This window comes from Salmo salar, chromosome 18 (genome assembly GCF_965601325.2).
Source record: "Salmo salar chromosome 18, fSalSal1, whole genome shotgun sequence".
NCBI classification, from domain to species: domain Eukaryota; kingdom Metazoa; phylum Chordata; class Actinopteri; order Salmoniformes; family Salmonidae; genus Salmo; species Salmo salar.
Genome location: NC_138308.1, coordinates 92,303,940 through 92,321,160, shown reverse-complemented (window position 1 = coordinate 92,321,160; position 17,221 = coordinate 92,303,940). Strand labels below are relative to the sequence as shown.

General features: G+C 44.3%; 1 protein-coding gene across 5 annotated transcripts in view; it reads left to right on the top strand.

Annotated features, from left to right (window-relative positions):
- rcor2 (REST corepressor 2) overlaps positions 1–17,221 on the top strand; it is a 36,548-nt gene that overhangs the window by 1,032 nt on the left and 18,295 nt on the right. For 2 of the 5 annotated variants that reach the window (XM_045700527.2, XM_082965311.1), the window contains exons 2-6: positions 3,641–3,756; positions 10,751–10,807; positions 10,920–11,000; positions 11,329–11,381; positions 15,098–15,259. In XM_045700527.2, the coding sequence (XP_045556483.2) occupies positions 3,642–3,756; positions 10,751–10,807; positions 10,920–11,000; positions 11,329–11,381; positions 15,098–15,259 (468 nt within the window). In that variant the 5' untranslated portion in view covers position 3,641. The remainder of the gene's footprint in view (positions 1–3,640; positions 3,757–10,750; positions 10,808–10,919; positions 11,001–11,328; positions 11,382–15,097; positions 15,260–17,221) is intronic. The other 3 variants (XM_082965313.1, XM_082965312.1, XM_082965314.1) reach the window with 2 other exon arrangements.

The following is a 17,221-nucleotide window of genomic DNA, read 5'->3' as shown; positions in this document are numbered from 1 at the left end:
GCTAAGGTTATGTTTCAGCTAACGTAGATCGCTAGAAATGTGTTGGCTGGTCCATGTAATCAATCAATCAAGTTAAACAAAAAGTGAATGGGGCGGGCTTTGGCGACCGGTGGGACATTCATGATGTCGATAAATAACTTTGATATTTGTTCATATAGTTAATCTGTTGCCATGACATTTACTTTGTTGTTGTTGCCTTGATTAGTCTACAATCTAACCTAAAGTGTGAGTTTGCTGTTACACACAGACTGGCACCGTTTGTGTGTCTTGGACCAGCATCAGGCTAGTAGACAAAGGCCAACAGCATTGTGAATGAGGCTGAAAATTATACTACTGCAATATTGTATTTCAGTGGTTTTTAATCAGTATTACAAGAAATCATTTTCTTAAATTAGGCTTGTAAGGTTATTATCACAACAACAACAAAAAACATACGTCCTAAAATTGTAGTGTAGTGTTGTGATATTACAGTTAAGTGAACTTTGTGATGATGCTTACATTGTGTGGAACCCGGCTCTTTTTGACTGACCCATTTTGCGACAAAATGTACCCCCCCAAAAAATGGACAGCTATTGAATGTACAACTGTTCTATTAATTTGATAACTGTATGTAGAGTTTGTTTCACACCGACTTGGGGTCGGTATAACGACAATGTCGGTTTAACGGGAATATTTGAAACCGGAAATTGTCTTGTCCGGAGGTGACCGTCTAGTCTTTTGTGTCACAGCACGAACGTTAGACAGAAAACTTACCTCATATCTTACTAACTTCACACCACACACACATAGTGTTGCATAGGCTGTGTGTGTGGTGTGTTTTGATGTTTCCCCACTTGATAGTTGAACATGTGACTCCTCGTTGTGTAGCCTAATACATGTGGATCATGTGCAACTGTGTTATTTGTCTGTTGTGAACGCCAAATTGCTTTTGTTTGATTGTGTGTGTGTGTATATGCAACCTGGTCTCAGATAATTTAGTATTATTCTGTACGTATCTCAGAGATGTTCCATTTAGTGTGATGTTTTTGTATGATTAAATAAAACAGATGGTTACATAAGGCATAAGCATCGCTAACTACTTATTGAAAATTTGTAACATATTTTACTTTTTGCGAATTTGTAACTTATATAATACTAATTGTAATTCGTAACATATCATACGAAATGGAGTGATGGACGTCCACAAATTGATACATAATGTACTAAATGGAGTATCTTGATTTTACGTACAGAATAATACGAAATGCTCTGAGACCAGGTTGGTATATCTGTGTATTTTTGCTATTATGAACAGTTGGTGTTGATAACCAGACAGTAACAGGCTGATGAGAATGAGACAGTAGTGAGCACGGTTACATTGCACACAATAATGTGATTGATTGTGGATAGTCTGATTTAATATAAACACTTGTTTAAAACGTTTAAATGCTTTGCAAGAACAACAATTTCCCTAATAATCCTGTTTACATGGACACATCTGAAATCAGGCAGCTTGATGAGACTTGTGATAAATGCAGAAAATCACCAATCCAAAATAAACGCTCTACCACACTGACCATGTTATTTTTGGGAAGAACATTTTATTCAGAGTTCGGACAGATACAAGTTTGTATGTGAAAACTATTTCAAAGATAAGATACTTTCAGTTGTTCTGAACTCACTTGACTTGCACAAGAGGGAGCGAGTCTTGAACTGCTGGTGTTGATACATGTACAGGTCAAACACACAGTGCTGGGACTCTGCTTAAAAAGGTGTTTCCATGTCCTAATCATTTGAAAGATTACTCTTAAAAACAGTGTTTTAAATCGGCGTATTCTTACATAAATTATGATCTCACACCGTTTTTAGGAGAGGAAAAGTTTTTACACGTCTGATGCCGTACTCGGCCTACTGCCATAATCAATTTCATATTCAATTATTAGTGTGCATGTACGTGTACTTAGTGGAAAACAGATTGTTAATCTCTGCTATACTGAGGGCTTTGGATGTTTGGTATTTTGTTGCTGGGTTGAGTTAATGCTGATTGGTGACAAGACTTTTCCTCAGTGATGTGTGTGTGTGTTGCAGTATGCCCTCGGTGATGTAGTGTGTGTGTGTTGCAGTATGCCCTCGGTGATGTAGTGTGTGTGTGTGTGTTGCAGTATGCCCTCGGTCATGTAGTGTGTGTGTGTGTGTGTGTGTGTGTGTGTTGCAGTATGCCCTCGGTCATGTAGTGTGTGTGTGTTGCAGTATGCCCTCGGTCATGTAGTGTGTGTGTGTTGCAGTATGCCCTCGGTCATGTAGTGTGTGTGTGTTGCAGTATGCCCTCGGTCATGTGGTGTGTGTGTGTGTGTGTTGCAGTATGACCTCGGTGATGTAGTGTGTGTGTGTGTGTTGCAGTATGCCCTCGGTGATGTAGTGTGTGTGTGTGTGTGTTGCAGTATGCCCTCGGTGATGTAGTGTGTGTGTGTGTGTTGCAGTATGCCCTCGGTGATGTAGTGTGTGTGTGTGTGTTGCAGTATGCCCTCGGTGATGTAGTGTGTGTGTGTTGCAATATGCCCTCGGTGATGTAGTGTGTGTGTGTGTGTGTTGCAGTATGCCCTCGGTGATGTAGTGTGTGTGTGTTGCAGTATGCCCTCGGTGATGTAGTGTGTGTGTGTGTGTGTTGCAGTATGCCCTCGGTGATGTAGTGTGTATGTGTGTGTTGCAGTATGCCCTCGGTGATGTAGTGTGTGTGTTGCAGTATGCCCTCGGTGATGTAGTGTGTGTGTGTGTGTGTGTGTGTGTGTTGCAGTATGCCCTCGGTGATGTAGTGTGTGTGTGTTGCAGTATGCCCTCGGTGATGTAGTGTGTGTGTGTTGCAGTATGCCCTCGGTGATGTAGTGTGTGTGTGTTGCAGTATGCCCTCGGTGATGTAGTGTGTGTGTGTGTGTGTGTGTGTTGCAGTATGCCCTTGGTGATGTAGTGTGTGTGTGTGTGTGTTGCAGTATGCCCTCGGTGATGTAGTGTGTGTGTGTTGCAGTATGCCCTCGGTGATGTAGTGTGTGTGTGTGTTGCAGTATGCCCTCGGTGATGTAGTGTGTGTGTGTGTGTGTTGCAGTATGCCCTCGGTGATGTAGTGTGTTGCAGTATGCCCTCGGTGATGTAGTGTGTGTGTGTGTGTTGCAGTATGCCCTTGGTGATGTAGTGTGTGTGTGTGTGTGTGTGTTGCAGTATGCCCTCGGTGATGTAGTGTGTGTGTGTGTGTGTGTGTGTGTTGCAGTATGCCCTCGGTGATGTAGTGTGTGTGTGTGTTGCAGTATGCCCTCGGTGATGTAGTGTGTGTGTGTTGCAGTATGCCCTCGGTGATGTAGTGTGTGTGTGTGTGTGTGTGTGTGTGTGTGTGTGTGTGTGTGTGTGCAGTATGCCCGCGGTGATGTAGTGTGTGGTGTGTGTGTGTGTTGCAGTATGCCCTCGGTGATGTAGTGTGTGTGTTGCAGTATGCCCTCGGTGACGTAGTGTGTGTGTGTGTGTGTGTGTGTGTGTGTGTTGCAGTATGCCCTCGGTGATGTAGTGTGTGTGTGTGTGTTGCAGTATGCCCGCGGTGATGTAGTGTGTGTGTGTGTGTGTGTGTGTGTGTGTTGCAGTATGCCCTCGGTGATGTAGTGTGTGTGTGTTGCAGTATGCCCTCGGTGATGGAGCGGTCGGGGAGCAGCGTTCTGTCTAGGAGCAGGGCTAAAACCAATGGAAACAACCAACACTCGGAGGAGGACAGCAGCGATGAGGAGCACGCTCACGGTGCGCACACACACACACACACACACACACACACATACACACACACACACACACACACACACACACACCATGGGTGTATTCATTCTGTCAAACAGTTGAAACGTTTCATTTTTGCAACTAAAACAAGTTTCTGTTGGACAAATTCGGGTACACTGGCAAAAAATAACATGGTATAAAGTTTATTTTGATTGGTGATTTTTCTGCATTTATCAAAAGTCCCACCAGGCAGCCTGATCTCAGATGTGTCCGTGTAAACAGAATTATTAGAGAAATTGTTCTCTCAAAGCATGTACCGTAATTTCCGGACTATTAAGCGCACCTGAATATAATATAATACCCACTGAATTTAATTTTTATTTTTATTTTGAACATAAATAAGCCACACATGTCTATAAGCCGCAGGTGCCTACCGGTACATTGAAACTAATTAACTTTACACAGGCTTTAACGAAACACGGCTTGTAACAAAAAATAAAAAATGAGCAGTAAGCTTTAGTTGTCTTTTTGCACTGAGTCAATTCCTCACGCTGCTGTTTCCAACGTCTTATCATCGACTCATTAAGACCAAGCTCCCGTGCAGCAGCTCTATTTCCTTTTCCAACTGCCAGATCAATCGCCTTCAACTTGAAAGCTGCATCATATGCATTTCTCCGTGTCTTTGCCATGATGAGGGTGACAAAATGACTACCGTAATCAGAATGATGGGAAGTTTGAGCGCGCTCGATTTAATCTAAACAGTAAACAAAAAAGTTGTTTGACCTTAACCTGTTCGGCAATTTCATTGGTCTAATGAAAGCTTCATGCCGCCAAAAAACTGAGCACGTCACAGAATGTTTAAAAAAATAATAATAATAATTGAAAGCGGGAAAAATCCATATATTAGCCGCGGCATTGTTTAAGCCACGAGGTTCAAAGCGTGGGAAAAAAGTTGCGGCTTATAGTCCGGAATTTACGGTACAAGTTTTAATCAAACTATTATATTAATGTAACTATCCACAATAAATCTCATTATTGTGTGCTTGTAATCGTGCTCACTAGCGTCTCATCAGACTCTTACTGTCGGCATACCAACTCAGTTCAGGACAGGAAAATACACACACGCTCAAACAAAAGCACTGAAGAGTTCACAACAGACAAACACAGTCCCTCGTTCTGTTTGCTTCCATTTAAGAAATGTGCAACTTCCAGCACGTCTTTAGTGTGAACACTGAGGCTGTACCCTCATTAAGTTACAGGCACCGAGGCTGTACCCTCATTAAGTTACAGGCACCGAGGCTGTACCCTCATTAAGCTACAGGCACCGAGGCTGTACCCTCATTAAGTTACAGGCACCGAGGCTGTACCCTCATTAAGCTACAGGCACCGAGGCTGTACCCTCATTAAGCTACAGGCACCGAGGCTGTACCCTCATTAAGTTACAGGCACCGAGGCTGTACCCTCATTAAGTTACAGGCACCGAGGCTGTACCCTCATTAAGCTACAGGCACCGAGGCTGTACCCTCATTAAGTTACAGGCACCGAGGCTGTACCCTCATTAAGCTACAGGCACCGAGGCTGTACCCTCATTAAGCTACAGGCACCGAGGCTGTACCCTCATTAAGTTACAGGCACCGAGGCTGTACCCTCATTAAGTTACAGGCACCGAGGCTGTACCCTCATTAAGTTACAGGCACCGAGGCTGTACCCTCATTAAGTTACAGGCACCGAGGCTGTACCCTCATTAAGCTACAGGCACCGAGGCTGTACCCTCATTAAGTTACAGGCACCGAGGCTGTACCCTCATTAAGTTACAGGCACCGAGGCTGTACCCTCATTAAGTTACAGGCACCGAGGCTGTACCCTCATTAAGCTACAGGCACCGAGGCTGTACCCTCATTAAGCTACAGGCACCGAGTCTGTACCCTCATTAAGTTACAGGCACCGAGGCTGTACCCTCATTAAGTTACAGGCACCGAGGCTGTACCCTCATTAAGCTACAGGCACCGAGGCTGTACCCTCATTAAGCTACAGGCACCGAGGCTGTACCCTCATTAAGTTACAGGCACCGAGGCTGTACCCTCATTAAGCTACAGGCACCGAGGCTGTACCCTCATTAAGTTACAGGCACCGAGGCTGTACCCTCATTAAGCTACAGGCACCGAGGCTGTACCCTCATTAAGCTACAGGCACCGAGGCTGTACCCTCATTAAGTTACAGGCACCGAGGCTGTACCCTCATTAAGCTACAGGCACCGAGGCTGTACCCTCATTAAGCTACAGGCACCGAGGCTGTACCCTCATTAAGCTACAGGCACCGAGGCTGTACCCTCATTAAGCTACAGGCACCGAGGCTGTACCCTCATTAAGCTACAGGCACCGAGGCTGTACCCTCATTAAGCTACAGGCACCGAGGCTGTACCCTCATTAAGTTACAGGCACCGAGGCTGTACCCTCATTAAGTTACAGGCACCGAGGCTGTACCCTCATTAAGTTACAGGCACCGAGGCTGTACCCTCATTAAGCTACAGGCACCGAGGCTGTACCCTCATTAAGCTACAGGCACCGAGGCTGTACCCTCATTAAGCTACAGGCACCGAGGCTGTACCCTCATTAAGCTACAGGCACCGAGGCTGTACCCTCATTAAGTTACAGGCACCGAGGCTGTACCCTCATTAAGTTACAGGCACCGAGGCTGTACCCTCATTAAGTTACAGGTTTCACAGTGGCCGTGTAGTTTACTGATGATATTTGATCATAATGTAGGCCTAACAGAGTGGTCTTTCATTTTATTTAATGAACCTTTATTTAACTAGGCGAGTCAGTTAAGAACAAATTCTTATTTACAATGACTGCCTACCGGCGGCCAAACCCGGGTGACGCTGGGCCAATTGTGCGCCGCCCTATGGGACTTCTAATCATGGCCGGTTGTGATGCAGCCTGGAATCGAACACAATGGAGAAAATGCATCCCATAACATTTTAACATGGAAACAGCTGTTCTATCATTCAGTGTTCAATGAAGGCCTACATTCCATTAGACTTATGAAAAAATAACATGCAGGGCTTGACATTAACCTGTTGATCCACTTGTCCTTCAGACAAGGAGGTGACTGAAAATGTTGCTTGATGCAAGATACCACTTTACAAAATAAAATGCATTATTATTCCCATACCATTATTACAGAGAATGTGATAAATTACCTATTCGGCTACTTAGCTTATTCAAGAAGGTCTCCAAAATAACTCACTAACTAGTAAAGAATATGAACAAAATGTGAACACGTCGCTACATGCAGCTCTCACTTTGATCTCAAAACAAGCGCATCTACTCACGGCCGCTCATACTGTAAACACAGTCCAGTTCAAAGTGCCTGGCACAGATCCATATTTGGCAATAGGCTATATGCATATAGGCCTACTGCAGCTCTGATTGGTTATGGTGCACTAGTCTGTGCTGAATAGTGCATGTCTATACAATAGAGTCCTACAACAAAATACTTTGCATAGTTTTGAGAAGAAAAAAAATCCCAGGTATGTTGCATTGAAGTGGCTAATATTGTGTCCAGTCGATCACAATTACCACATTGATGGTGTTAACAGGGAAAAACTCTAGAACATTGGTCACCAACCTTCTTTTTCTGAGTCAATATCACTTTGAGTCAAAATGCAAGTTGAGATCTACCGCTCAGATTTCTGTTTTTTTAATAGCATGACTTAAACAAAAAAAAACGGAAGGAAGCTATAGGCCCAATACATTATCACTGCATGTTGGTTTTGCTTGAATTGCCCTGCCAATGCATTGTTGTTCGGGACATTTCTTAAAATGTATATTTCTACATTTGAGGTAGGCTATATGATCACACCAGGTAATAGATCTGTTGTTGTTGTATTACTTGTGAAACACAGCTGAGTGAGCATACATTTTTAAATCATGTGCTTTTTATTTTACTGGGCTGATGGTGCCTGCATCTGATGGTCAGTCTCAGCGGAGGAAGAGAGCGGCAGACTGATGGTCCACCTCAACATCTCTCCGCTCTCCCTTTCCTCCACTGACACTGACCTAAAAGGGGACACCGTCTTCCAGCTGATGGCAAAACTGGAGTCGCACCACATTGTTTCTGCTTCATGTAAACATTCATTCAAACACTCCTGTGAACAGACAAAGTGAAATCAATCAATCAAATGTATTTATAAAGTCCTTTTTACATCAGCAGATGTCACAAAATGCTATACAGAAAACAGCCTAAAACAGCAAGCAATGCAGATGTAGAAGCACGGTGGCTTGGAAAAACTCCCTAGAAAGGCAGGAACCTAGGAAGAAACCTAGAGAGAAACCAGGCTCTGAGGGGTGGCCAGTCCTCTTCTGGCTGTGCCAGGTGGAGATTATAACAGAACATGGCCAAGATGTTCAAATGTTCATAGATGACCAGCAGGGTTAAATAATAATAATCACAGTGGTTGTAGAGGGTGCAACAGGTCAGCACCTCAGGAGTAAATGTCAGTTGGCTTTTCAAAGCCGATCATTCAGAGTTAGAGACAGCAGGTGCGGTAGAGAGAGTCGAAAACAGCAGGTCCTTGATATTAAAGACCCAATCCACTAATAATAACGACAACAACAAAGCCTATAGATACACTTTCCTACTCATTCATTACTGCTGCACTGCTTGTTGTAGCACTGAGTGGAAATAGGAATAATGTGCATTTTATGGCTTATAAAAGTGTTGAATACAAAGTGTTGACAGTGCTGAGTAAGAAGTTTAAACATGAAGTCACTCATAAAACCAGCAGCTCTTTGCTGTATTCGTTGACAGTCTCTCTCTAGTCGTGGATTTAAACATCTTGAAATCTCACAGTATCATCTTTGCTGTATTCGTTGACAGTCTCTCTCTAGTCATGGATTTAAACATCTTGAAATCTCACAGTATCATCTTTGCTGTATTCGTTGACAGTCTCTCTCTAGTCGTGGATTTAAACATCTTGAAATCTCACAGTATCATCTTTGCTGTATTCGTTGACAGTCTCTCTCTAGTCGTGGATTTAAACATCTTGAAATCTCACAGTATCATCTTTGCTGTATTCGTTGACAGTCTCTCTCTAGTCATGGATTTAAACATCTTGACAGTCTCTCTCTAGTCGTGGATTTAAACATCTTGACAGTCTCTCTCTAGTCATGGATTTAAACATCTTGACAGTCTCTCTCTAGTCGTGGATTTAAACATCTTGACAGTCTCTCTCTAGTCGTGGATTTAAACATCTTGACAGTCTCTCTCTAGTCGTGGATTTAAACATCTTGTCAGTCTCTCTCTAGTCGTGGATTTAAACATCTTGACAGTCTCTCTCTAGTCGTGGATTTAAACATCTTGACAGTCTCTCTCTAGTCGTGGATTTAAACATCTTGACAGTCTCTCTCTAGTCGTGGATTTAAACATCTTGACAGTCTCTCTCTAGTCGTGGATTTAAACATCTTGACAGTCTCTCTCTAGTCGTGGATTTAAACATCTTGACAGTCTCTCTCTAGTCGTGGATTTAAACATCTTGACAGTCTCTCTCTAGTCGTGGATTTAAACATCTTGACAGTCTCTCTCTAGTCGTGGATTTAAACATCTTGACAGTCTCTCTCTAGTCGTGGATTTAAACATCTTGACAGTCTCTCTCTAGTCGTGGATTTAAACATCTTGACAGTCTCTCTCTAGTCGTGGATTTAAACATCTTGAAATCTCACAGTAGCTTTCTTTAATGCCATGCTACATTACTGCAGACACGGAAATCTGAGCCATCCGATTGGCCAGCGGTAGGCCTATAGTGCACCTGATTTGCTCTCTGGGCCCGCCAGGAAAGCAGAGTTTGTGCCCTCATACATGAAATGGTTCAAAATGGCAACAGTTGGCCTACCCAGAGCGCATGGCAGCTGAATCGGGTGCACCTACCGCCAACAGCCTGAGACAAATCTCTCTCTTTCTGCTCGTCTGTGCTTGTCGCTCTGGGCTTATCGCTAACTCGCTCTCTCGCTCTGGGCTTATCTTTAACTCGCGCGCTCTCTCTCTCTCTCTCTGGGCTTATCGCTAAATCGCGCGCGCTCTCTCTCTCTGGGCTTATCGCTAACTCGCGCTCTCTCTCTCTGGGCTTATTGCTAAATCGCGCGCGCTCTCTCTCTCATCGCTAACTCGCGCTCTCTCTCTGGGCTTATCGCTAACTCGCGCTCTCTCTGGGCTTATCGCTAACTCTCTCGCTCTCTCTCTGGGCTTATCGCTAACTCTCTCTCTGGGCTTATCGCTAACTCTCTCTCTCTCTCGCTCTCTCTCTGGGCTTATCGCTAACTCTCTCGCTCTCTCTCTGGGCTTATCGCTAACTCTCTCGCTCTCTCTCTGGGCTTATCGCTAACTCTCTCTCTCTCTCTCTGGGCTTATCGCTAACTCGCGCTCTCTCTCTCTCTGGGCTTATTGCTAACTCTCTCTCTCTCTGGGCTTATCGCTAACTCTCTCTCTCTCTCTCTGGGCTTATCGCTAACTCTCTCTCTCTGGGCTTATCGCTAACTCTCTCTCTCTGGGCTTATCGCTAACTCTCTCTCTCTGGGCTTATCGCTAACTCTCTCTCTCTGGGCTTATCGCTAACTCTCTCTCTCTCTCTGGGCTTATCGCTAACTCTCTCTCTCTCTCTGGGCTTATCGCTAACTCTCTCTCTCTCTCTGGGCTTATCGCTAACTCTCTCTCTCTCTCTCTGGGCTTATCGCTAACTCTCTCTCTCTCTGGGCTTATCGCTATCTCTCTTGCTCTCTGGGCTTATCGCTATCTCTCTCTCTCTCTCTGGGCTTATCGCTATCTCTCTCTCTCTCTCTGGGCTTATCGCCATCTCTCTCTCTGGGCTTATCGCTAGTTCTCTCTCTCTGGGCTTATCGCTAACACTCTCTCTGGGCTTGTTAGTTCTCTCTCTCTCTCTCTCTCTGGGCTTATTGCTAATACTCTCTCTGCTGATGTCTCTCTCTTCCTCCACTCATCCCTATTTTCTCTCTCTCCACAGACAGTATGATTCGAGTGGGAGGAGACTACCAGGCACAGATACCTGAGTTAAACCCAGGTACCAGAGAGGGGAGGGGGATTTGATTATTTGGCTGTGTATGTGACAGATGGAGTGAGAGAAAATAAGGAATGTATGACTAATGTGTGTGTGTGTGTGTGTGTATGCACAGACACTCCAAGCCGCTACAATGAGAAGGAGCAGAGGAGTATGCTGGTGTGGTGCCCCAACAGCCTCATCTCTGACGCCATGTGTAAACACACACTATACTATTAGCTGACAGTTTTTTTTTTTTATTCTCTGCTCTCTCTCTCTCTCTCTGCTGTCGCTCTTCTCTCTGCGCTCTCTCAATTCAATTTAAGGGCTTTATTGGCATGAGAAACACATGTTAACATTGCCAAAGCAAGTGAAGTAGATAATAAACAAAAGTGAAATAAACAACTCTCTGCTCTCTTGCTCTCTCTCTGCTCTCTCTTTCTCTGCTCTCTCTCTGCTCTCTCTTTCTCTGCTCTCTCTCTGCTCTCGCTCTCTGCCTCTCACTCTCTTTCTTTCTCTGCTCTCTCTCTGCTCTCTCCCCCCAGTGGATGAGTATATTCTGATGGCTAAAGAGAAGCATGGCTACAACATGGAACAGGTACACTCAATCAATCTAACTTTATACAAACAGTAAATATACTGAACAAATAGAAACAAAACATTTCAAAGATTTTACTGAGTTGCAGTTCAAGGAAATCAGTCAAAAAAAAATGTAGGTGCTAATCTATGGATTTCACATACAGATATGCATCTGTTGGTCACAGATGCCTTAAATAAAGGTAGAGGTGTGGATCAGAAAACCAGTCAGTATCTGGTGTGACCATTTACCTCATGCAGCGCGACCCATCTCCTTCACATAGAGTTGATCAGGCTGGTGATTGTGGCCTGTGGAATGTCGTCCCATTCCTCTTCAATGGCTGTGCGAAGTTGCTGGATATTGGTGGGAACTGTAACACGCTGTCGTACAAGTCGATCCAGGGCATCCCAAACATGCTCAATGGGTGACATGTCTGGTGAGTATGCAGGCCATGGAAGAACTGGGACATTTTCAGCTTCCAGGAATTGTGTACAGATCCTTGCGATATGGGGTTGTGTATTATCCTGCTGAAACATGAGGTGATGACGGCGATAGAAATTACCAAAGATAAAATGCAATTGTGTTCGTTGTCAGTAGCTTATCCTGTTGAGGACAGACATTTCGCTAACGGAACGCCTAGCCAACATCCAATGGAACAGCATGGCACGAAATACAAAACCTCAAAAATCTAATAATTTCAATTTCTCAAACATACGACTATTTTACACCATTTTAAAGATGCACTTCTCCTTAATCCAACCACATTGTCCAATTTCAAAAAGGCTTTACAGCGAAAGCAAAACATTAGATTATGTTAGGAGAGTACATAGACAAAAATAACCACAGCCATTTTCCAAGCAAGGATATATGTCACAAAAACCCAAAACACAGCTAAATGAAGCACTAACCTTTGACGATCTTCACCAGATGACACTCCTAGGACATCATGTTACACAATACATGTATGTTTTGTTTGATAAAGTTCATATTTATATCCAAAAACAGCATTTTACATTGGCGCGTGATGTTCAGAAAATGCATTCCCACCAAAAACGTCCGGTGAATTTACAAAAATACTCATCATAAACGTTGACAAAATACATAAGAATTATTTTAAGAATTATAGATACAGTACTGTGTCAGATTTTAAAATAGCTTTACGGAGAAAGCATATTTTTCAATATTCTGAGTACATAGCTCGCCATCATAGCAAGCTATACAGACACCCGCTAAATTCGGGGTCACCTAAACTCAGAATTAGTATTATAAATATTCTCTTACCTTTGCTGATCTTCGTCAGAATGCACTCCCAGGACTGCTACTTCCACAAGAAATGTTGTTTTTGTTCGAAATAATCCATATTTATGTCCAAATACCTCCGTTTTGTTCGTGCGTTCAGGTCACTATCCAAAGGCATACCGCGCAAGCGCAATTCGAGACACAAAAAGTTCCATTACCGTACTTAGAAGCATGTCAAATGCTGTTTAAAATCAATCTTTATGGTATTTTTAACGTAAAATTGCGATAATATTCCAACCGGACAATAGCGTATTCATTCAAGGAGAAAAAGAAGGAACAGCGTGCTCGCGGGACCGCGCAAATCTAATCTTTTTGTCCCCAGGCAGTCCACTCAGTGACTGAGCTCCTATTATCTGCCCAGTGACAGGAGAATGCTGAAACAACTTTCTGAAGGCTTTTGACAGCCAATGGAAGCCTTAGGAAGTGCAACGTGACCCCACAGATAGTGTAGTTTCGAAAGGGACTAGAAAGAAGAACTACAATTCTCAGATCCTCCACTTCCTGGTTGAATTTTTCTCAGGTTTTTGCCTGCCATATGAGTTCTGTTATACTCACAGACACCATTCAAACAGTTTTAGAAACTTCAGTGTTTTCTATCCAAATCTACTAATGATATGCATATTCTAGTTTCTGGGCCAGAGTAGTAACCTGTTTAAATTGGGTACGTTTTTCATCCGGCCGTGAAAAAACTGCCCCCTAGCCCAGACAGGTTAAATGACAGAGGCAGCTTATGGTAGAGAAATTCACGTTAAATTCTCTGGCAACACCTCTGGTGGACAATCCTGGATTCAGCAAACAAATTTCACACTCCCTCAAAACTTGTGTTGTGTGACAAAACTGCACATTTTTTTAAAATTGCCTTTTTATTGTCCCCAGCACACGGTGCACCTGTGTAATGATCGTGCTGTTTTAATCAGTTTCTTGATATGCCACACCTGTCAGGTGGATGGATTATTTTGGCAAAGTAGAAATGCTCACTAACAGGGATGTAAACAAATTTGTTCACAAATTTGAGTGAAATAAGCATTTTGTGCATATGGGACATTTCTGGGATCTTTTATTTCAGCTCATGGAACATGGGACCAACACTGCGTTTATATTTCTGTTCTGTGTAGTTACCTCATAGAGCTCTGGTTCAAAATAATGCACTATATAGGGAATAGGGTGACACTGGGAATTCATCCTCCAGTCTGTTCCCCTCCCCTGGGTCAAAATGTCACTGCTCTCTCTGTCTGTCTGTCTGTCCAGGCCCTGTCTCTAAATGTCACTGCTCTCTGTCTGGCCAGGCCCTGTCTCTAAATGTCACTACTCTCTGTCTGTCCAGGCCCTGTCTCTAAATGTCACTGCTCTCTGTCTGGCCAGGCCCTGTCTCTAAATGTCACTGCTCTCTGTCTGTCCAGGCCCTGTCTCTAAATGTCACTGCTCTCTGTCTGGCCAGGCCCTGTCTCTAAATGTCACTGCTCTCTGTCTGTCCAGGCCCTGTCTCTAAATGTCACTGCTCTCTCTGTCTGGCCAGGCCCTGTCTCTAAATGTCACTGCTCTCTGTCTGGCCAGGCCCTGTCTCTAAATGTCACTGCTCTCTGTCTGTCCACGCCCTGTCTCTAAATGTCACTGCTCTCTGTCTGGCCAGGCCCTGTCTCTAAATGTCACTGCTCTCTGTCTGGCCAGGCCCTGTCTCTAAATGTCACTGCTCTCTGTCTGTCCAGGCCCTGTCTCTAAATGTCACTGCTCTCTGTCTGGCCAGGCCCTGTCTCTAAATGTCACTGCTCTCTGTCTGTCCAGGCCCTGTCTCTAAATGTCACTGCTCTCTGTCTGGCCAGGCCCTGTCTCTAAATGTCACTGCTCTCTGTCTGACCAGGCCCTGTCTCTAAATGTCACTGCTCTCTCTCTCTCTCTGTCTGACCAGGCCCTGTCTCTAAATGTCACTGCTCTCTCTCTCTCTCTGTCTGGCCAGGCCCTGTCTCTAAATGTCACTGCTCTCTCTCTGTCTGTCCAGGCCCTGTCTCTAAATGTCACTGCTCTCTCTCTCTCTCTCTCTGTCTGTCCAGGCCCTGTCTCTAAATGTCACTGCTCTCTCTCTGTCTGTCCACGCCCTGTCTCTAAATGTCACTGCTCTCTCTCTGTCTGACCAGGCCCTGTCTCTAAATGTCACTACTCTCTCTCTGTCTGTCTGTCCACGCCCTGTCTCTAAATGTCACTGCTCTCTGTCTGGCCAGGCCCTGTCTCTAAATGTCACTGCTCTCTGTCTGGCCAGGCCCTGTCTCTAAATGTCACTGCTCTCTGTCTGGCCAGGCCCTGTCTCTAAATGTCACTGCTCTCTCTCTCTCTCTCTCTCTCTGTCTGGCCAGGCCCTGTCTCTAAATGTCACTACTCTCTCTCTCTCTCTGTCTGTCCAGGCCCTGTCTCTAAATGTCACTGCTCTCTCTCTGTCTGTCCAGGCCCTGGGGATGTTGCTGTGGCATAAACATGATGTGGAGTGTTCCCTTGCTGACCTGGCTAACTTCACTCCCTTTCCTGAGGAGTGGACCATAGAGGACAAGGTCCTGTTTGAACAGGCCTTCAGCTTCCATGGCAAGAGCTTCCATCGTATACAACAGATGGTGAGGACACTTACTGGGGAGTTGTAAAAACCCTGTTAAACCCTGTTTACACTGGAGCGTTGTAAAAACCCTATTTACACTGGAGCGTTGTAAAAACCCTGTTTAACCCTGTTTACACTGGAGCGTTGTGAAAACCCTGTTTAACCCTGTTTACACTGGAGCGTTGTAAAAACCCTGTTTACACTGGAGCGTTGTAAAAACCCTGTTTACACTGGAGCGTTGTAAAAACCCTGTTTAACCCTGTTTACACTGGAGCGTTGTAAAAACCCTGTTAAACCCTGTTTACACTGGAGCGTTGTAAAAACCCTATTTACACTGGAGCGTTGTAAAAACCCTGTTTAACCCTGTTTACACTGGAGCGTTGTAAAAACCCTGTTTACACTGGAGCGTTGTAAAAACCCTGTTTACACTGGAGTGTTGTAAAAACCCTGTTTAACCCTGTTTACACTGGAGCGTTGTGAAAACCCTGTTTAACCCTGTTTACACTGGAGCGTTGTAAAAACCCTGTTTACACTGGAGCGTTGTGAAAACCCTGTTTAACCCGGAGCGTTGTAAAAACCCTGTTTGACCCTGTTTACACTGGAGCGTTGTGAAAACCCTGTTTAACCCGGAGCGTTGTGAAAACCCTGTTTAACCCGGAGCGTTGTAAAAACCCTGTTTAACCCGGAGCGTTGTAAAAACACTGTTTAACCCTGTTTACACTGGAGTGTTGTAAAAACCCTGTTTAACCCTGTTTACACTGGAGCGTTGTGAAAACCCTGTTTAACCCTGTTTACACTGGAGCGTTGTAAAAACCCTGTTTACACTGGAGCGTTGTGAAAACCCTGTTTAACCCGGAGCGTTGTAAAAACCCTGTTTGACCCTGTTTACACTGGAGCGTTGTGAAAACCCTGTTTAACCCGGAGCGTTGTGAAAACCCTGTTTAACCCGGAGCGTTGTAAAAACCCTGTTTAACCCGGAGCGTTGTAAAAACACTGTTTAACCCTGTTTACACTGGAGCGTTGTGAAAACCCTGTTTAACCCGGAGCGTTGTAAAAACACTGTAACCCTGTTTACACTGGAGCGTTGTGAAAACCCTGTTTAACCCGGAGCGTTGTGAAAACCCTGTTTAACCCTGTTTACACTGGAGCGTTGTAAAAACCCTATTTACACTGGAGCGTTGTAAAAACCCTGTTTAACCCTGTTTACACTGGAGCGTTGTAAAAACCCTATTTACACTGGAGCGTTGTAAAAACCCTGTTTAACCCTGTTTACACTGGAGCGTTGTAAAAACCCTGTTTACACTGGAGCGTTGTAAAAACCTTTTTTTTAACCCTGTTTACACTGGAGCGTTGTAAAAACCCTGTTTTAACCCTGTTTACACTGGAGCGTTGTAAAAACCCTGTTTAACCCTGTTTACACTGGAGCGTTGTGAAAACCCTGTTTAACCCTGTTTACACTGGAGCGTTGTAAAAACCCTGTTTACACTGGAGCGTTGTGAAAACCCTGTTTAACCCGGAGCGTTGTAAAAACCCTGTTTGACCCTGTTTACACTGGAGCGTTGTGAAAACCCTGTTTAACCCGGAGCGTTGTGAAAACCCTGTTTAACCCGGAGCGTTGTAAAAACCCTGTTTAACCCGGAGCGTTGTAAAAACACTGTTTAACCCTGTTTACACTGGAGCGTTGTGAAAACCCTGTTTAACCCGGAGCGTTGTAAAAACACTGTAACCCTGTTTACACTGGAGCGTTGTGAAAACCCTGTTTAACCCGGAGCGTTGTGAAAACCCTGTTTAACCCTGTTTACACTGGAGCGTTGTAAAAACCCTATTTACACTGGAGCGTTGTAAAAACCCTGTTTAACCCTGTTTACACTGGAGCGTTGTAAAAACCCTATTTACACTGGAGCGTTGTAAAAACCCTGTTTAACCCTGTTTACACTGGAGCGTTGTAAAAACCCTGTTTACACTGGAGCGTTGTAAAAAC